The following is a 21,765-nucleotide window of genomic DNA, read 5'->3' on the forward strand; positions in this document are numbered from 1 at the left end:
TCAGATGATTGCATGTCTGGAATATACAGTGGGATCAAGGAAAATATTACTCTAATTGTGAATAGGTTCTATAAATTTAATAAATTAAATTTAATTAATATATCACAATATCATTTTTGTATAATAATGGTCATTAGTTGGGGGAAAGTAGCCCAAAATTACAATTCATTTTCATTTAAAACAATATACTATAATTCTATTATACTATAACATAGTCTACTATAATATAATAGAAAAACATTTCAGGAAAAAAATCATAGGAGAGATCTGCAAGATTGTTATAATACAAAAGTCCAGGACAAACAAACAATATTTTTCAATGAATTAAAATATATGTCATATTCCTAAATGGGAAGACTAAATATCATATACTTGTATATCTGGCCAAAGAATAAGTTTAATATAATTTACATCAAAATACAGTCTTTTTAAAAGAACCAATTGAATAAAAATATAAATAAATAAATATATATTATTTTAAAAAATATATTTTATATATATATATAAATAAAAAATATAAAAATCCTAAGAAAAAGCACATGGATGAGGAAATAAATAGTATTATGAAAAAGAAAATAAGCATGGGAGTGGATGAGACCTACTTGAAACTTGAAAAATATTAAAGTAGCAATGTTACAGAGCCCAGGGTCCTGGTGTAGATGTAAGAGACCTGGAAGAGAACAAAATTTGCATATATTCGCAGCTTTCTTTACATACATTCATCCATCTCCTTGTCTATGTGATATGAGGCAGATGTCAACTATGATCAATACCCAACATCAGGGTACTAGGGCTCTAGGTTTAATAAATTTAAGTAAGATACATGTGGATTTATATAGATTTATATATGATAAAGTAAACTTTCTAAACAAATGGCTAAAGAAAAGATTCTTTAGCTGGACAATTGGGTAATTATTTAACAAGGAAAATCAAGTGGAATGTTTAATCCATTTACCAAAACAAGCTCTCAGTTTGACTCAATTTGACTAATAAAGATAGACATCACAAGATAAATCACAGAGGTAGATAAACTTGGAAATGTAAAAATTATAGATCTCTGACAAAAAAAATGTAAAGCCTTAAGCATATGAAAATATATTCGCATCAGCTATAACAAACCAGCTAGGGCAAAAACTAGATAAAGATGTCATTTAAATATGTAAGAAATGCTTAGAATAATAAGCTATAAACAAACCACTCACAGAAATTACATATAATAAAAAATATAAAAATAAGGGAAAAGTGTTCATCCGTTTTTAAATTTTTTTCAAAAGATTATTTATTTATTTATTTGACAGAGATCACAAGTAGGTAGAAAGGCAGACAGAGAGAGAGGGGAAGCGGGTTCCCTGCTGATCAGAGAGCCTGATGTGCAGGGCTCTATCTCAGGACCCTGGGGTCATGACCTGAGCTGAAGGCAGATGCTTTAAACCACTGAGTCACCCAGGTGCCCTGTGTTCATCCTTTTTAATAATCAAATGCAAATAAGTGCAAATAGAGCCATTTCTTAAAGTAACAGTTTTTACCTAGAAATGTAGTAACATCTCTTAAATGATAGCATTTTTTTGCTGGTAGGTTTCCGTGACAGTAGGATACGTTGCTTTTGGCATTATAAATGATAAATTCTGTGTTATTTCTGGAAAACACTCTGGAAATATTCAGTAAGGGTCACAAACATGCCCACAAACTTTTATTTATTTTTCTCTAATTCATCGATGAGTGGGGGGAATGGTTCGTTACAAGAATTAGACCTTATACAATTGTGGGAGCAGGTTAAACACTTTCTGTGGCACTACTGTCTTTGCAAATGCTCTTGGAGCTTGAGGAGGAGGCAACCAGGAAGGGGAGATGTATGTAAAGTGGAGAAAGAGCAAGAACAGTCTGGAACCTCAGGCGTGACCTGGAGCCCATGGATGTAAACTGAAACCGCTGTCTCTAATTGCTTCTGACCTTGGCAGTGTTCACTAGGCCCAGTGGCCTTCTTTTCCTTTTACCTTTATATTAACTCCCTCATTTTCTCAAGTGAATTTAAGTTGGTTTCTGATACATGCAACCCATAGATATTAATTATACATAAACACCCAAGTATGAATACATACATAGAAAAAGATGGGATAGGGGAAAAAGGAGGCAAGTATATAGAAATGCAACACTAAATTCAGAAAAAGCCTAGGTTACTTCAAATGTCAATTAATAAATGAATTTTAAAAAATGATTTCCATGATGGGTTGGGAAATGATCCAATGTCATTTCTGAGAAGAGGCTGTGAGGTGGCTGCTTCTCACAAGAAGGAAGGAATGCTGGGCTGACAGATACTTGAAGAGGGAATCCAGATCTGTGAGTGCAAACCCTGACTTCTTATGGATAGAAATATTCAATAATTCACTCATTCGCTTACCCAGTAAACATTTATTGAGCACTTACCTGTAGTAGGTGCTTTTCTGGGTACAGCAGGAAAACACACACACACACACACACACACACACACACACACACTCACTCACACTCACACGCACACACACACACATGCACGCACACAAGTGTCCCCACCTTGGTAGAGCTTACATTCCAAAGAGAAGAGCAAGCAGTAAACAATGAGAACTTCTCAGGTGGTTGATAAAGGCTAAGGAAAAAACAAAGGGGAGTCCGGCATTCATACATGAAGTGGTAGTTTTAAGATGTGGCTGGAGAAAGCCTTGCTGGGAAGGTGACATTCAAGCAGACACTAGGGAGAGAAGGAGGTCTGACCCATGCAATATCTCTGGGTCCGTCATCCCTGGCAGAGGGCTAGGTTAGGGCTCCCTTCATGTTCTGGTCTCTTCTATTTCAGGCCAATGAAGCAGATGCTGTGACCCTCGAAGCAGGTTTGGTGCTTGAAGCGGGGCTGCCCCCCTTCAATCTGAAGCCTGTCGTGGCAGAATTCCATGGGTCAAACATTGGTGCGTTCTTCCTGGGGCCCCAGGTCTCTGATTTAACATTGCAGCTATGGGGGAGAAGGCAGGGTCTCTGCCAACATTTCACCTGAAGGGAATAGAATTGCTGGAGCTCTTTGGATCAAAAAAGGGTGTCATCTACACTGACCCATAAGGGTTGGAATGCTGACTCTCCCTGGGAAGCTATGAACTGTGTGCATCCTAATGGAAGTGCCCTTGGTGCTGCTGGATAAGGGGGGCAGGGCTTTCTGGGGTCCATCACCTACCCGTGGGGCTGCGCCATTGGGAGGCCCATCTCTGGAGACACACAGACCTGGACAGGCTCTTCCTGGTGCTGAGTCCCCTGCAGGTGCTATAGAACATGGGTTTGTGAATGCTGTCAAAAGAGGTTTGGTGGGGGGGAGTCGAAGAATAAGGTTTTGCCTCCTCCCTGTACTTGTCCATTAGTGTCATCAGTGTGTGCGTGAGCACAGCCCACCTCAGTTGGACTCCTATTTGCAGAGCCCTGGCAAAATCCCGGGGTACCCCTGCATCCTTCCTCCCAGACCTTCACCACTGTGTCTGGGCTGCAGACGGAGAAGCTGAGAAGGGAGAAAAGCCTTTGGGGAGAAACAGTAACGTCACAATGACTAGGAGTTGAAGATCTTCCTGAGAATGCCCTGCAGGCCCTATAATAGCTGGGGACCCCCACCCCCATGTCTCCACTGGCTTGAAGGGGTTGGCAAAAAGACACTAGCGTTTATTGCCTTAATAAGGGACTTCCCTCTATTCTGCTAATCAAAGGATTTTTTCTTTTCTTTTCTTTTTTTTAAGATTCTATTTATTAATTTGACAAGAGATCAGAAGTAGGCAGAGAGGCAGGCAGAGAAAGAGAGAGAGAGAGAGAGAGAGAGAGAGAGAGGAGGAAGCAGGCTCCCCACAGAGCAGAGAGCCTGATGCGGGGCTCAATCCCAGGACCTCAGGATCACGACCTGAGCAGAAGGCAGAGGCTTTAACCCACTGAGCCACCCAGGTGCCCTGGCTTTTTTCTTTTCTTTGTCTACCTGTTCATCAGGGGATGGTGGAGACCCTAGGATTTCCCTCAAGTTGCCCATTGCACGCCCTCTGGAAGATTAGCTAGTGACTGTGGTATCTTCCTTTGGCTCTTCTTTCTCTCTGCTCCTTTGCAGAGCCACAAACCTTGCATTATGCTGTGGCTGTGGTGGAGAAGGGCAGCGACTTCCAGCTGAAACAGCTCCAAGGCAAGAAGTCCTGCCACTCGGGCCTAGGATGGTCTGCTGGGTGGTACCTCCCCATCCGGATACTTCTTCCTTCTGACTCTGTTGAAGAAGGTAAGCTGGCTGAGGCTGGGTGCCTTCTGGCAGGACTCCTACTGCAGTCGCCCGCAGGGATTGCAGTGGGGCCATACAACCACTATCCAGCATACCAGTTTCAGGAACTGTGAGATGGGGTGAGAACAGCCTGCTGTAAGTGTGATCAGCTAGGTTTGTTGCAGCAGCAACCCTTGGGAACTGGACGCTGTGTCTTCTCTCAGCAAGGGTACCTTGGTCTCTGAGCTCCTGACAGCCCCGAACTCATTGTAACCCCAGCAGTTTGGCTTGACAAGGAAGGTCACTGAGGCTCATGAGAAAGGACAATTCCATTTTGCTTCCCAGGAAGGCTTACTGGGAATTACAGCCACACCGTCAGCAGTCCGGCCTTTGTGCCTGGGGTAAGGGCTTGGGATGGGGCCAAGAAGAGAGGAGTGGACTGGAGCCATGATTTCTTTTGTGTATACTTCTTGTTCAGTTATGAAGAGCCAAGGGAGCCTAGGGTACCTCTTTAGCATTTGGAAGATGATTACAAAGTCTTTCTGTGCTTTTGAGGCCTGCCAGCTCTACAGCATTCATGTTTTGCCTATAATAGGACAACAGGCTGCTGGGGTCAGATGGAGTGCCACACGTCAGTGTGATATCTGAACACCCTGGGCCATCCACTTCCTCAGCCATGGGCACTGTCAGCCACCTCTGCACATCTGCTTCCTCAGGATGGTCCTGGGAAGTGTGTTCAGCCTCTTAGGCTCTCATATAGGGCCACTCACTCACTCACATGCAACCTGGAGGTCCCCAGCCAATTCATGCTCTGAGGTTCCTTATGTCTCTGTTAAGCAGCCACAGCAGAAATGGCCAAGATCTTCTCCGGGAGCTGTGTCCCCTGTGCGAACAGGGAGGTATTCCCCAAGCTGTGTCAACTCTGTGCAGGGAAAGGGACAAACAAGTGTGCCTGCTCTTTCCAAGAACCATACTTCGGCTACGCTGGTGCCTTCAAGTGAGTGGGGACACCCCCCCCCCCCCCCCATTCTTCCTCACTCTGATGCCAGGGAAACTAAGGTGCAGGAAGTGAACACAGAGCCTGCCCAGACCACCTGGGGTATCAGTGTGAAACCCATGGCCTGCTCTCACTCCTAACCATCCTGAGGAGCAGTCTACTGTGTGGGAGCCCCTCTTCTCTCTCTATGGCCTAGGGTCTGTGTGTTACCCTCCTGGACCAAGGAGGGCTGAAGGGACAAAACTGTATCTGGGACTCTGGGATTCACAGACACATGTTTGGGCTTCCAGCTGGGCCAAAGGCCAGGACCTCCCTGCTTGCTTCTCTCCCTGAGCATCTCTCTGTGTCATAAACATGTGCCTGCCTTTCCCTCAGCCCCTGCAGGGGGGGACAAGAGACAAGGCTACTGCTCAAAAGCAGAACAAAACAGTCCAGGAATCCAAGGCTATCCCGAGTTTTTATCCTCAATATTAGGCTATAAGCCTTTATTAAAACAAAAACAAAAACTAGTCGCTTTAGGTTGCCTTTGAAGGGGAAGGGGAAGGTCTTGCCCTCTCATCTCTCCCTCTAGAGTTATGACTTACAAAGCTCCTGCCTGCTTCAGACTCAGGTTGGCTGTGGAGGTATAAAGGCTCCTCAGCTAGAGCCATGGCCTCTGAGGACACACTGAAGCCTGGGAAACTGCGGGCAAAGCCCTGTGAACCAGTGGTCAGTGCAGAGCAAATCATGGGGACTGGCCTAACGACTGCTGTCTTGTTCCTCAGGTGTCTGCAGGATGGTGTGGGGGATGTGGCCTTTGTGAGGCATATGACAGTGTTTGGTAAGTGCTGGATGGAGGAAGACTCATGTGAGCCATTCCCTGGCCAGAGCAGCTAGTTCTGGCCTGAAAATTTCCCTACATCTAGAGATGGGTGATGACAAGACCCTTAATGGAATAGGAGAGTTTCTATACAAAAACCATTTCCATTACTTGTACTTTGTTTAGTGTTTAGTTCAGTCTGTAAATCTACTAAACAAATTTTCTAAACAGTAACAATTAGTATTTATTAATTAATAAAATGAAACAAATTTTAATAATTTAATAACTCAATTCCGCTTAGCCACTGCAATATCCATTTCATATGTAATCATACTCTCCCAAATGCTTCAGTATAAATGGTTCCTAAATGTTATAAACACCTTAAACAAACAAATTATAATGATTTCAGAACTTAACTAGCATATTTACAATTAGATGTGTTGCAAAAGCAACACATTACTACTGTGGACAACACAGTAGTCCACATTACAACACATTATTACTGTGGACAAAAATCTATTTCTTTCTCGTTTCTATATAAAAAAACGCTTTTAAGGGTTTTGGGCAACTTATCAGAAAGAAAAAAAATAACATAAATTTAAGACAAATTGAAGTTACAGAATCTGGGTTTTGTTTTGTAACCAATTAAATTTCTATCAGATACAAAATACACTTATATTGCTTTAGATATTTAAACTAAATGTATATTTAGTTTGCGAGGTTCATTTTTAAGATCAATGTCTGCTACCTCAAGGGGAACTTTAAGTCCTCACTTTTTTACATGGGCCTTAGTTCCTTACAACCTAGTGTATTTCTCTAGCATGAAGTGGGAGCTCGGTGTCCTTTGTTGCCTTGTTCAGCTGTTCACAATTCACTCCCCCTTCATTATTACACACTGACCTGGTTTCTTAGCATTTTGGCAATTGAGGCCTCTCCTATTATCGGTACATTTAATGAGTGGGGTCATCCAGGGGTCCCATCTCCCAGACTCAAGTTGTTCCAGATCCTCGTCATTGTTATTCCTGTGGGCATTCCAGTGAGTGCAGTTATGTTGCCAGGGGCCAGCATCTTCTAATGCCCACCCTGAAATGTTTGAAAACATCTTCATTTTCTGAAAATACCATATTGTCCCAGAGTGTCCTGGACCTTTGCTGGAAGTCACTTGTCTGCTAATATTTAAGATCACTCACTGCCTTTTAAGTAGCAGTTTATGATGATCCACCAGGCTTTTGGGGTGCAAATGAAGCTTGGTGGGGAGCTGCTTCCACCACTGGGCCCCTGAGTGACTGATGTTGAGAATTCTTTCTTTTGAAGCTATGGGATCATATTCATTCTTTTAATTTAATTCTGACATTACTAAATCATTGTAAGTTTTTCTTTCAATATAAAGATTTAAAGAGTATTTTCTTTACAACCTACCTAAGTAAACGCGTAACCATTTACCATAACTAATTGTACTCCTTCTCTTTTAGTATGATCATGCATGAACCCCATAGATGTCTACGAGTCTGCTAGGGCTGCCATAACAAAGTACCACAAACTGGGTGGCTTAAGCAATAGCAATTTATTGTCTCACAGCTCTAGAGGCTAGAAGTTCAAGATCAAGGTGTGGGTAGGGTTGGTTCCTTCTGGAGGCTCCTTGCTTCTCCCTTAGTTTCTGGTGGTTTGCCAGCCATCTATGGAGTTCGTTGGCTGTAGTCACATCACCCCACTCTACTTCTTTGCCTTCATGTGACATTCTCCATGTGTATATGTATGTGTGCGTGTGCGTGGTTTTTATCAGGACACCAGTCATATTGGATTAGGGGCCCCACTACTCTAGTGGGACCTCATCTTTAGTTAATGACATCTGTAATGACTCTGTTTCCAAGTAAGGTGACATTCTGAGGTACTGGGGATTTGGATTTCAACATGGAAATTTGCAGGGGACACAATTCAATCCAGAATACCTTCAAATACCTAAACAAGGGGAACCAAAGTGCCTGTTTTCCTCACAAGGTTTTCTGGTCTTCTTTCTACATATAGAGTATGCCGAGTGGACTCCTAGGCCTCCTTCAACTCTTCCCCACCTTTCCTCAGCAGCCTCTGCCTCCAGGAGCGGATGCTGCTATAGTCGGGAGACCTGGACTGTCCTAGCATGGTGATGCATCAACCTCAGACCAGCTGACAAGTCACCTTAAGTCTCTGAGCCTGTCTCCTCATCTAGGGGATCATCCTATTCCTGGCCTCCCCTGGTTGCTATGAGGATTAAGTGAAACAGAGCCTGGAGAGCCTTCAGCACCATTTCTGGTGTGCTGTGGGTGCTCAGAAAACATTTGCTATCATCATTCATAGCAGAAAGTTACACGTATGTGGGGATACCCTGAGGGGACCTGGGCAAGGGTGCCTCCTAGCCCTGTGTCTATCTGCAATGAGAACCGGCCATTTGGCCTCCTGAGGCCTCAGATTCCTCATAGGTATAAAACATATTTGGAAAAGATTCTTTCAGTCTCTTTGTGTTAAAAAAATTATTAAAGGAGACAAGTTAGGTGATACAAACAAGCTTGAACATTTCACAAAGTGGACGGTCTCCTTTTGGAGAACTGCAAAATGGGGCAGAAGGCAGGGAGCTTCTATAGGGTAAAGAACATGCAGAAACAAATACAATGTATCTGGTTGGCTGGGGCCACACAGGCAACCTTGTCTGGGGTATAAGGGCTCAGAATTGGCTTTGTGTCTGGGGACTGGCTAGCTGAATATACTTTGTTCCTGTTCAAGTGGAGCATTTACAAGGACACAAAAGTTGTCTAGATTTTGGCTTGCTTCTGTGGCCCTGGGGCACGAGCAGGGCCTCAAAAGTAATTACAACAAGGTCAGTCTGTGATTCAGGGAGCAGCAGGGACCACGGCTCATGGCTCTGCCTGCAGTTGGCTCATCTGGGCTTTCCTCCTGCAGAGAACCTGGCAGACAGGACTGACCATGACCAGTATAAGTTGCTCTGCCCAGACAACAGCCAGATGCCGGTGGATAAATACAGGGAGTGCAACCTGGGCCTTTTCCCTTCTCATGCTGTCGTGGCTCGAAATGTCGGGGGCAAGGAGGACTTGATCTGGGAGCTACTCAACCAGGCCCAGGTATTCCCACCTTCTACCCTCACCTCCTGCTTTGTGTATATGGCGGGGGTGGGGGTGGGTCTCTGCTTAGATTTGGGGCATTTTCTTATATTCTCTTCTAGCCACTCTGAAAGTTCTTTTGGGTGTAGGGCAAGAACCATGTCATACATCATCTGCTTCACCGAAAAATCTCTCAGTCTATATTGTCAGAGACAACAGAGGCTCTGAACCCCTCACCTGGCATCATCTACTCCATAGAAGTGCCTCATTGCTCCATTTTTTTCTCTTCAGTTCTAAAGAGGTTTTCAGGATGCGGAGTAGATGCCCCTCCTCCATGGAGTGTTCCGCTATTATCTTACTGCCATGGAATCCTGCCCTCCTCACTTTCCTCAGTGGCAGGTTCCCTAGCCATGAGCATTCTCTCTTTCTGGTGTTGGTGACAGCATCTCCTGGCCAGCCCTCATTCATTCCCTGTCCCTGCTCTGTTGGTGCTCTCTGCTCAGCACTGGGGGTCCAGAGATGAAGTGGACAATGACTTGCCCTTGAGTTGCTTCCAGACAAGTGTAAGGGCCTTGATGAGTACACATACAAATTATCACCAGATGAAATGGTACAACCTTGGGGACACAGATCGTATACTTTGTAGAGGACAGAGGAACTGATTTGCAGGGTATATCTGGGGAGATTCTTGAGCCCTAGGTAGGAAGCTGTGCATACCCCCAGGAAGGGAGGGGATTATTTGCCAATGAGGGCAGCAGGTGTCTTTTCACATAGAACTGACACAAAAGCAAAAAGCAGATAGACAGTGGAAAGAGCTTAGGAGTTGAGCTTCCATATTTCGGAGGCCAGAAAGTTCCCAGCTGGTCCTTTAGTGGTAGGCCTGAGGTCAGAGAGGAGCCCAGGACTCCTGACCTCCAGTCTCAGTGGCAGGTATTGGATCACCAGATGTTCTGGGATGAAGACCTCCAGAGCTTCTTGGGACAGTTGGCTGGCCAGGAGACAGGCAGCCTTCACTGCCTGCCCTGTGGGAACTTGCCGTTGGAGAAGGGCAGCTGCATGGGACATGGCAACCATACCTCTTGGTGTGGATCTTGGGGAACAGTCCCTGGCCATTTCCCTGAAGCTGCTCATGGCAGACCAGCTGGGATTTGGGTAGAGCATTCCCTGGAGAGAGGTAGGAGAACCCCAGGAACCACCAGGGCTTCGGTGGGCTTGGTGCTTTGTCTTAGCTCTCAAGGGCTCATATTTTCTCACTTCCAGTTTTCCTTGTCTGGTTTGGGGTTTGTTATCCCTTCCCCTTGCTTCGCCAGCTTCCCTCCTTCTCTTTTTCTTTTATCCTTTGAACAGGAACATTTTGGAAAAGACAAGTCAACAGAATTCCAGCTCTTTGCCTCTCCTCATGGGAAGGACTTGCTGTTTACAGATGCTACCCGTGGGTTTTTAAGAATCCCTCCTAAGATGGATGCCAAGCTATATGTGGGATATGAATATTTTGCTGCCACTCAACATCAAAGGAGAGGTGTGTAAAGTCCTGGGAGGGCAGCAGAGGCAGGAAAGCCAAAGAGGCTTCCCCAGTGCCTGAAAACCTCACCTTATCCAACCGTCATTGGCTAGTGGAGCCCAAGGGAGCTACCAGCTGCACTGGGTTAGTGAGGGGATTTTCTGCTGAGCTGGGGAAAAGGCCTGAATTATGAGATCATGAAAGGGTTTTGAAGACCTTCAGATTAGAGTCAACTTGAAGTAATGATGGTTCTTGCTCCTGTGTTTTAATTAGGGATACCCCACCCAGTGGCCGGTTTATATGACAGGAGAAAATAGCACATCCCAAACTGAAGTGGGAACAAGGCTCTGCCGCTATCAGGAGTGAATTTCCAACTCTTGCCTTCCTCTAGATCCCTATGGTTCATTTCTTCTTTCTTCCCTTACTTTCATCTTTATTTAGTCAACTAATAGTCAATGAGCATCCACAAAAGCCACTGTGTTAGATGTGGCATACTTTGGTGAGCAGACATGGGGGTGGGGAGCGATCAGGCCCACCCAAAGGAGTACACATAACTACCAACTGGGGAATGCTACTGGATGGGAGAACCCAGTCCTGTCAGAACAAACTCTGGAAGGTCCTGACCATCTGGTGCTCAGACAGGGCTCTCCTCAGGAGGACATACTCAAGGAGGTGAGTATATACTCTTCCTTCACTACTCTTTCTGGGTGCAGAGTTCTGCATTTTTCCTGGAGGATGATAGGCAGGAATGAGCAATGATGTGGGCCTGAGACATGCCCACTCTGCTGCTGTCAGTGAGGACCCTACTGGGCAGCCTTTCTGCAGCTAGTGGCGCTAAGCTTCCAGACACATCTTTGGACTCCTTTTGGATGCCTGGCTTTTCTCCACCTGTCCTAGGTGTGGAAGACCCCCAGAGGGTGCTGTGGTGTGCAGTGGGCCACCATGAGAAGGTCAAGTGTGATGAGTGGAGTGCTGTAAGCGGTGGTGCTTTACAGTGCACCACAGAGGAAAGCACTGAGGACTGCATCGCCGCCATCACAGTAAGGAGCGCCTCACCTCCATAGCTGGGCTCGGACACCCAGACATATGGCCTCTCTGCCCTCTTCCCATATGTATTCCTTCTGGCTATGAGACTAAGATGCACCTGTTATGTGCTGCTCCCACCCTCCAAAGGCCCACCCAGCTCTACTGAATGTGCCACTGGAGCTCAGGCTGGCCCAAGGTTCAGACTCCTTAGGTGCTCAGCTCTGGAGTCCTGGGAGCTCTTGAGTATGGTCATGCCTGGGAGCTGCAGGAAGTGGGGTGACATCCCAGAGGGTGGTCAGGGCCTCTGTGGATTGTGAAAGCAAATCAACCTTAGTCCTTGAGTTGTAAGTATAATTGTTTTTGGTGCTAAAAATATTATATGCTGGAAGAGAAATGAAAGATAAATAAAATCATTTACAACTTTATAACTCAGAGATCATTACCTCATAATTTCTGAGTTATGAATTGTGTTATTAGCTTTCCATTGCTCTATGAGCAGATAATATTTTTGTGATTAGAAAAAATAAATTTATAATAAAAGACTAAAAAATTGACAAACTCAGAAGACATACATTCTTCTTTAACAAGATCTTTATTTTGATAAACTTTCCTAAGACTAACCCATATATTAAGATCTTGAAATTTATACAGTCTCCTTAATGTGTCAATTTTAAGGATTAAATGATTTTGAGTGCTCAGAACATTGCCTAGCATATAATAAGCAGCCAACAAACGTTATCTATTGTTATTATTTAAAGTCAGCACAGTAGGTGCACTTTCTTAGGAAATGGAATATTCATTTAAAATGTTTTTAATGGCTGCACATTATTCCACCAAGTATTTCTGCTTCAATTTATTTAACTGATTTCTAAATGTCTATATATTAATTATTTGCAAATCCTTTGGTATTGTAGATAATATGGGATTGAAGATTTTTGTTCTATAACTCAATATTTCTGGATATATCATAAGAAATAATAATAGTTAATATCTCAGAAGTTGGTTACTATGTGCCAAACATGTTTATGAGCTCTTAACTTGCATTAACTTATCTAACTATTTATTTATTTATTTAAAAGATTTTATTTCTTTATTGTTAGAGAGAGAAGGAGGGAAAGAGAGCACAAGCAGGAGGAGTGGCAGGCAGAGGGATAGGGAGAAGCAGACTCTCTGCTGAGCAAGGAAGCTGATGCGGGACTCAATCCCAGACCCCCGAGATTGTGACCTAAGCCAAAGGCAGACGCTTAACTGCCTGAGCCACTCGGGTGTCCCACATTAACTCATTTAATCCTAACAATGAGCCTATCTGCCCATTTGATGGTTGAAAAAAATGTGTATAGAATAGTTTTTAAGTATGTGTCCTTTGGTATAGTCAGGTCCAAGAGGCTGTGTGGTATACTGGTTATGAGCAGGAGTTAAGGACTTGAACTGTTTAAGTTTTAGTTTTAGTGACTATCTATTGGAGAAATTATTTAACTTCCCTCTGCTTTACTTCACCAGTGTATAAAAGGGGAAGAATTATATAGTACTTACCTTATTGGATTTTGTGAGGAATACATGAGGTACTCTCTCTTTCTCTCTCTCACTCGCAAATAAATAAATAAATAAATAAAACCTTTAAAAAGAGAAACAGTAAATACAACCCCTGAGTCTGGATATGTAGATTACTGAGTGACAGTGGTCACAAAGAAAATGTGGGGGCATAACCAGGACTCAAGATGGGTCCAATGAGAGCTCAGAGATGCCAGGGAGCAGGAGCAGGATCTGGATTGGGCACTTGTTTCTGGGTCATCATGTCCAGTTTTCTAACCCCCATAGTGATACAGGAGAAGTTTTGGGTGGTCCATGATGTGATGAATCAAAAGGGCATATGACATAAAGCCAATGGATAGACACATCTGAGGGTCAGTGAGACAGGAAGCAGCTTTACTGTTGTACTACTGATTTATTTCTTAACTTCAGAAGGGAGAGGCCGATGCCATGACTTTGGATGGAGGCTTCATCTACACAGCGGGGCAGTGTGGTCTGGTGCCTGTCCTGGCAGAGAACTACAGTAAGTGGGAGGGGGGTGCCTGTCAGTGTTTTATTTTCTCTGGGCCATGGACATAACAGCGTGGACATAGAAAGAAGGAGAAATGATCTAGTTCATTGTTGAGGTAACAATTAACTATGGGAGAGGCTAGCAGATAGTATCCTCCTTCCCCAGAATCAGAACCAATAAAGATATAGACACAGGAGTTAGGCAGAAAGAGATGAAAAGAGATGTTTATTACCAAAAAGGTGATATTGGAGGTCATGGTACAGAGCTGGCCTCAGGGCTCACCAAATTGCCCTGGAATTAGAGTTACCCATTAATTCAGAAGAACAGGTCTGTTTGCTTACCCAATGGCTGAAGGCAGAGGAGAAAGCATATTGTCATAGAGCATTATTGAAAAGATCTAAACCACCCTCTCCCCACTGTTCAATGAAGAGGGGCACAGCCACATGTGCCTCGTTCAATGCTTTTGCTAAATTTACTAGTCCAAAATTAACTCACTCCAGCTGCACTGGAATGTTGAGGGGTGAGGCTACAAGGTCATGTTCTTCAGTGGGGACCCTTTCACATAAAAAAAAATAAATAAAGCTGGGGAAAAGAAGATTTCACCAATATGATTTATCAAGCTCCTCATCTGTTAGGCAGTGAACAAGAAACCATCCATTAGCCTTCAAACAAAACAACTCTGTGAAGTAAATAATAGTAACTCCGTTTTAGAAAACTAAGAGTTGTACTGATATAAAAACTCTTATAAAAACTTCTCTAATCTTAGAGAAGTTGAATGAGTTGTCCAAGGTAGAATGAAGACCATATCCAGGTTTTCTGACTCCATGGGCCGTTTTTTTCCCCCTCCAGCATAGCAAGAATATAATGATTGCCTACCACAATCCAAAGCTCTGAAGGGAAGGAAGATGTCAGGATGGCTTGAATCACACCGCTAATGCAAAAGGATCTTTTTCAGAGCTTCAGTAGTCTCTGCCCCTCTTCAAAGGGCATCTCCTTTTCTTTCTCTGCAGCTCCCTGAGAGTGGGGGAGATTCTGGGGCAGAACCTAATGTCCAAAGGCAAAGGTCAGGGAGAGGGGTTAAATGGGCCTGCAGCATCTTGGCTTGTTGAGAACCAGTGACAAACTGCTTAGCGGGTTTCTTATTTCATTCCTCACTCTTGAGACTGAGAAGCTCATGACTTTGGGTTGAGCAATATGAGAGCTTAATGGCATGTATACCGATTGCTTTTCTTTTCAGTGCCTACAGATGGGTCTACGTGTGTAAATACACCCGTGGCAGGTGAGTCAGCATCAGTAACACTGGGGCTCAAAGGTAAAGGCCATCGTTGGGGAGAGGGTGAGAAAAATCTTAAAAATGAAGCAAAGTGACTAGAGTTGTAAAAAATAAAATAACAAGGAGGATGAGCTACCATCACTACGGCTTAGTGTTAAGGAGCAGATGTGTCACAAAGCTGTGGTGACAAAGACTGTTTGTGGGGTTCTTCACAGACAACAAAGGACTCCTGCTTGCACTATTCCCATTTACTGTCCTCAGCAGTCCTCCAGGCTGTGGGCATCATTATCCCGTGTGGATGGGGAAAGTGAGGCCCAGGGCCATCAGCCAGGGAGTGGCTGCCCTGGGCTTGAGAAGAGGTGGTGTGACTGGAAGCCCCTTGCCCTTCCTGACACACCATCCTACTCCTTGCTACATGCTGCCTGCCCTTCTCTGCCCCAGGAGGCAGGAGCCCATTCCTGGCATTCTGGGCCAAGTGGAGGCTTCAGGATAGGAGGAGAGTCCCCGCTGCTCTAATGAAGAAGAGGGGGAAAATGAGCTCGACCTTTTAGCTTTCAGCCAGCTGACTGTAATAGCGGAGGTGTCCACCTTGTCTTTAGAATAGAGGAGGTGACGGGTACTCCTGTCTGTGTGTCTACATAGGCAGGGAGGGTCTGGATCTGTCCCTGAAGTACGTAATCTTGGAAAAACAGAGCAGTATTTCTCAATCCAGTGTAGTGCCTGGACTGGCTGCATCAGCATCACCTGAGAACTTGTGAGAAATACAAATTCTTGGGCTACACACACACACACACACACACACACACACACACACACACCCCAGATGGCAATAATTAATGCCATTTGTGCAGAATTAGTTACACCTCCGGAAAGTCATTGTAATAGTATTTGGCTCCCAGACGGTGTAATAGAGCACAGTCTGGTAAGCCAGGGCTAGCTGTGGCTTCAGGAGAATCTGCTTCACTGAGAGAGGGGCTCTGGTACTGCTTGTGCCACTAGCAGCATGGTTGGAAACCCATCAACGTAACCTCCCCGTCATATCCTAATCTACAATGTGCCCATATAAGCACATCTGATCCCCCCAAAAATCCCCCTGGATGGGTATCATTGTCACCATTTTACTGAGGAGAAGCTGAGGATCCTAGACACTAAGTGACTTGTCCTAGGAAGTAACTGGCAAGGCAGGTCTCCCACCTGCCACATTCACTTCCAATTTTTCCAGGTTTGACTATGTAGAAACCCAAACCATGATGGCAAGAAAGGAAGTGTAGTAGGGAGAGGGGTTTGGAGTGGTGGTGGAGGACCACATTATCATCTAGTTCTGTAGATTTAGGATTCTAGTTTTCTTATAAATTCAGATATGCTGTTTAAGCCTCCATCAAAATGCATAATTCAGTTACAGAGTATTAAGATAAGAATATACCAAATACCCATGGTGTTCCATTAGAATCAAGAACATGAGAAGAAATCTCACTCCTACCAAAGACACTTGGTATTACTTTGGAAGTGAATGCAGTATGACTGAAAAGATTAGAAACATATTTTTAATATTGGAGAAAAAAGAGATTAAATTGTCACTATTAGAAAATGATGTTATAAATCTAGAAAATCAGAGACTTTAAAAAAGGAGTTATTAAAGCTCTTTCTTTTGGACTTCAACAGAAATATTTCAACAGGTACACATATGTATGTACAAGATTTACATAGATAACTTGTAATATGGCAAAGTGGGTCACAACGGAAGTGCCCACCAGTAGGGGGATTACAAAATATGGCACTTCCATACGGTGGAACGTAACTTAGATTCAACCAGTAAACAGAATGAGACAGCGGCATCCACTTTTGCTGAATCAGTTTATTATTGAGGGAGAATAAAGCATCTTTCAGTAAAGAATGTAAGCAGGAGTCCACTGAAAAATATGTGTAAATATTTCTGGATGCACATATGTAGACACGTCCGGAGAGCAGTAGTGTCAGACTGTTTGGCCCCATACCTACTAATGATAATTATTGGGAGAGTCTTCTGCTAGAGCAAGGAGAGGGGTTCAAGCTACTACTCCCCCTCCCCTGGGAGAGTGGCAGGCAGAGACTAACTGTAGCACCTCTAGAAGATATTTTCACAAGATTCTGGAGCTACTGAAATTGCATTTTGATATCTCTGTTACAAGGTCATTACGCCGTGGCAGTGGTTAAGAAATCAGATCCCTACTTCACTTGGGACTCTCTGCAAGGCAAGAGGTCCTGCCACCCCGCAGTTGGTACTTCCGCAGGCTGGATCATCCCCATGGGTTTAATATACAACAAAACCGGGTCCTGTAAATTTGGTAAGTGTGTTCTGGGAGGCAGTGCGGCAGCCCCTTCCATGGGCCTGTACCTGCATTGTACAGGAGTCCAGTTCAATGGCAAGGAATGTCAAGGGATGGCATGAATGGGTAGGGGGGGGTCAAGTGCTGGGCAGACATTACAGGTGAGCTTTGCCTCTCCTTGAGCAGGTGCTCCCTCTTCTCCTCACCTCCTTACTTCTGAGGGGAAAGGCTTGGTCCAGTGGGAAGATATCAGGGAAATGCCCTACTCTTTATGTGTTACAATGGGCTCAGGGAACAAGCCTGGGTTGCATAGCAAGAGTGGTCTGTGTGTGTGTATGTGTGTGTGTGTGTGTGTGTGTGTGTGTGTGTGTGTTGTTTTCCCATATAAACCAGATTGGTTGTTTTGTAAAAACCTAAAACCATATACCAGCAAGTCCTTGAGTGTTTTTCACTTGCATCCTTATCTCCTTCAGATTCTCGTATTTGTCATTTTAGCAGTATTCTTGCCAGTACCTAAAAGTCTCCCGGTACCCTGCTTTGCCCAGCCATCTGACAAACCCCATCTCTGCACAAGCACCATTACCTGCTCTCTTCACTCTCTGCACCTTAGCAGCTAAACATGGATGGAGAAGTCATGGGGTAGAACAGTTCATTCCACTGGAAATGGTCCAGCTACTGGCCTCAGCAGGCCTCTCGCAGTCACATCCAAACTGTGTCGCTGCTCCACACCCCCACACTTCCCAATAATTACCCTAATGTCCTCATTGTCCACACATTTCCAGCCCACACCCATCTACCACCCTTTCTCAGCACATGACTCATCTCAGCTGTAATAGACATCAGAAACGGTCAAAGTTTCCCCCTCACCATCCCACTGCCAAAGCTGTGGGCTCCTCATTGGCTGTATCTGCTCAGCCTCCCTCCACCTGTACTCTGGGTGTAGGTACCTCCCCTTCTCTCCTCCCTAGAGCCTCATGCCCTTGGATACTAGTTCTCTGTCGGGTATAGCCAACAATTTCTTTCAACATTAAACGTCCCCAGTGTTTTCCATCTTTTAAAGTCTTCCTTCTCCCAGCAGTCTCCCTGGGTTTCTGATTTGTTTCTCCTCCTTGCTGCCAGACTTCTTAGCAGCATGGTCTGAGCCACTCATCTCCCACTCACTCCTCCACTCCCTGTCCTCTGGCTTCTCTGCATCATTCCATAGGAAGGATTCTGGTCAAGGCTGCTGGTGACCTCCATGTTGCTCAGTTGGAAGGTCTTGCTCCAGTCCATTCCTCTATGACTTCTCTTTCTTCAGATCACCTTAAAACACTATCTTCTGACTTCTGTGAAAATGCTGGCTTGATTTTTCTCCTACCCCTACAAAGTCCCCTTTCCCAACCTGGGTAATAAATGTTTCAATTGTTTAAAGCAGCTTTCTTCCCCCACTCTAAACCCAATCCTTAGGCAATCACATCCATGCCTACAGCCTCATTTGCCATCTAAACAAATAATATGGGCATCTGGGTGGTTCCATTGGTTAAAGGACTGTCTTCAGCTCAAGTCATGATCCTGGAGTCCCAAGATCGAATACTGGATCAGGGTCCCTGCTCAGCAGGGAGTCTGCTTCTCCCTGTGACCCTCCCCTGTCTTGTGCTTTCTCTCTCTCTCAAATAAATACATAGAATCTTTAAAAAAAAACCCTAATCCTGTTAAACATTAAAATCTAGGCACATAGCCAGCTCTAGATAAATGTTTGCTGTTATCACTATTATTAATATTAAATCTATATGTTGATAACTGTTGTGTCTTTATCCCTAGCACAGATCTCTCTTTGACCTCCACACCTGTGTATATTGAACTGGCTATTTGACATTATCTAGTTATTATCAAAAAAAGTCATTCTCAAAAGACATTAAGCTCAAACAGAATGTATCAGCTCCGCTACGTCTGCTCCAGAGCTGTCTAGCTCAGTGGAGGACCCTACGGTCCATCCACTTACCCCAGCAGGAAACCAAGTGGTCATCCTCCATGTACCCATCCATCACCAGTGATGTCCCCCTCCACTGTCTCCCTCCCCTTGTGCTACTCTAGTCCAAGCTGCTCTCACTTCCCCTGGACTATTACAGTAACCTGCTGCCTGCACCCCACATCTGCCCTGGATTCCATTCATCCCACTGGCAGACCAGTCCTTGCGAAGCACACATCTGGCTATATCTGGCCCACCACTCCTGTCCCAGCATTGCTGTAGCCCTTCAGAAGCTCCTCATTTCTCTAAGGAAAAAGAACAAAATTTACACAAAGGTGTAAAAGTGGGTCTGGACCTTGCCTCCTCTCCACTCACTCTTGCACTGGGTGGTCTAGCCCAATGGCCTCTTACTAACCTTTCTGTGGTCCTTGCCCCCACCCCCACCCCCGCCCTGGGTCTTCACAGATGCTGCTCCCTGTCTGGGAAACGCTTGTCCTTTCACCCTTTACTTGAGTAATTGCTATTCATTCTTCCTCTCTCAACTTGAAGTCTCTCCCCTATTCCCAGGTCTGTACAAGATTCCTTTATGTGAAGCTGTATAGAACATATCCTTTCCCATTGCAAGCTGGGGTTGGGGGTACAAATTCACCAGTGTGGCTACTTGAGTTATGACTATTGTTCATGGGCTTGGGTTCCAGGAGCATGGGACCTATATGATGTCCTCACCATAGTGCCCTGGGGCCCGATATGGGGCTTGGCATCTGGGCCTCTTGGCTCCTTCCTGGATTTGGAGTCAAGATGATTATCCTATAAGGGAGGGCAAGGGCGGCAGAGGTCAGGAAAAATGTGGGAGAGGTTCGACTGGGTGGGCTTTCAGTTTTGTTCTCTGTTAGGATTACATCTGTGTGTGTATTTCTAAACCTCTGCCCTGTGCCACTTCTGTTCCACAGACCCTTGTCCCAACTTCAGCCAGTCCCCGTTTACTTTGCTCTAGTTGCAACTTTTTTTAAAATTCTGTAATGTTCTTATTTGTAATAATATGGTACCAAATCCCTAAATGTGTCTCTACATCATTCAAGGAATTCTAGGGACAAAATCGGAGGCTTTCTTGCTAACATAGGTGAGAAGAGCTGACCTACTGTGTTTTCCTGCACAGATGAATTCTTCAGTCAAAGCTGTGCCCCTGGGTCTGACCCGGATTCCAAGCTCTGTGCTCTGTGCAGTGGTGGCAGCAGCCCAGGCCACACCTGTGCTCCCAACCACCACGAGAGATACTATGGCTTCAGCGGGGCATTCAGGCAAGTAGTATCTGTGCACCACCTTTCTCTTGGGCACCAACCCAGTGAACCTCTTGTCCTTTCATCTTTCCCATCACTCCAGGATCAGGCTGCTGCATTTAGGAAGAACCAGAATTAGAAAATAGAACCCCAAATTCCCACTGGCCCCAAGGAGTCAAGCCCAGCTCCTTTCTGGAGTGCTTTTCTGCAGATCCAGCTGACTTAGGGTCCCTGAGGAGAAGCAAGAATGAGGGGTGCAGGTTCACAACCCTGGGTCCACTTTTTTCCTTTGCGATTGTGGACAGGTCATAGAATCTTTCAGAGCTCCAGTTTAAAATCAGAGGATGGGCACTTGACCTGTGCTTCTTACACCTGGCTGATGAGTACATTTAAAAAATAGATATTCCTGGGCACCTTCAGCCCTTCAGGAAACTTTATTGAGCAACTATTAATGTGGCAGGCACTGGTCTAGGTAGAGGGGTCATAGCAGCAAGACACAAGTAGCTCCCTTGCCCCCCGCATCTCAAGAGGGTAGGACAATGAACATAAACAAGGCCACTCATTTCCTGACTGTGCTAACTGCTACAAAGAAACCAAGGTGGGGTGGTGTGGTAGTGACTTGGGTAGGGGACAGTTTTGGAAATGGTGGTCAGGGAAGGCCTCGAAAAGCAGGATTGTGTGAGCTGAGAATTAAATATTGGGAGGGAATCAGGCCTGAGAAAAGCTAAAGGAAGGGTATCAAGGAAGAAGGAACAGCCAGGACAGAGGCATGAAGCAGGGCAAATCATGCTGTGTCTGAGGCCAGAACAGAAGGCCCTGAAGGGGAGTCATGGCGTGGGGGTGAGGGCATGGGTGTGCACAGGTTGGAGCTGAGGCACTGGATATGTCTTAGTGCCCTATCGGCCTGACCAAGGAGGTAGAGTTAATTTTAAGTATGCTGAGCAGCGCAGGACCCTTTGAGGCAGGAGGCATGCTGTGTGAATCGGGGTTGCGTGGCAATTGGAGAGCACGTGAGCATCTAGGATGGACCCCTTTATTTGTCACACTGCCGGACGACTTTGTCCTGCCATTTCCAAAGTTGTGTCTCTTTCATAAGCCATACATAATGGCATATTTCAGATTCCACAACATCAATGTACACTGAACATGAAACCTAGGCTCAAGTAGGGTTGGTTTTTGTTTTTTGTTTTTTACATGGCATTAGGGTTGATGGTCTTACTGGTGCTAATATGATAATATCAGAGAGAACTTAGAATTGTCAG

General features: G+C 44.9%; 1 protein-coding gene across 2 annotated transcripts in view; it reads left to right on the top strand.

Moving 5' to 3' along the window:
* The window catches only part of LOC132011801 (inhibitor of carbonic anhydrase-like), a 42,081-nt gene that overhangs the window by 12,331 nt on the left and 7,985 nt on the right, over positions 1-21,765 (top strand). Inside the window, exons 3-13 of one of the 2 annotated variants that reach the window (XM_059390942.1) lie at positions 2,831-2,939; positions 4,103-4,264; positions 5,081-5,240; positions 6,005-6,060; positions 8,974-9,152; positions 10,479-10,650; positions 11,530-11,672; positions 13,621-13,711; positions 14,937-14,978; positions 17,141-17,296; positions 20,383-20,524. In XM_059390942.1, the coding sequence (XP_059246925.1) occupies positions 2,831-2,939; positions 4,103-4,264; positions 5,081-5,240; positions 6,005-6,060; positions 8,974-9,152; positions 10,479-10,650; positions 11,530-11,672; positions 13,621-13,711; positions 14,937-14,978; positions 17,141-17,296; positions 20,383-20,524 (1,412 nt within the window). The remainder of the gene's footprint in view (positions 1-2,830; positions 2,940-4,102; positions 4,265-5,080; positions 5,241-6,004; positions 6,061-8,973; positions 9,153-10,478; positions 10,651-11,529; positions 11,673-13,620; positions 13,712-14,936; positions 14,979-17,140; positions 17,297-20,382; positions 20,525-21,765) is intronic. The other variant, XM_059390943.1, reaches the window with a different exon arrangement.

This window comes from Mustela nigripes, chromosome 2 (genome assembly GCF_022355385.1).
Source record: "Mustela nigripes isolate SB6536 chromosome 2, MUSNIG.SB6536, whole genome shotgun sequence".
In the NCBI taxonomy this organism is placed as follows: Eukaryota; Metazoa; Chordata; class Mammalia; order Carnivora; family Mustelidae; genus Mustela; species Mustela nigripes.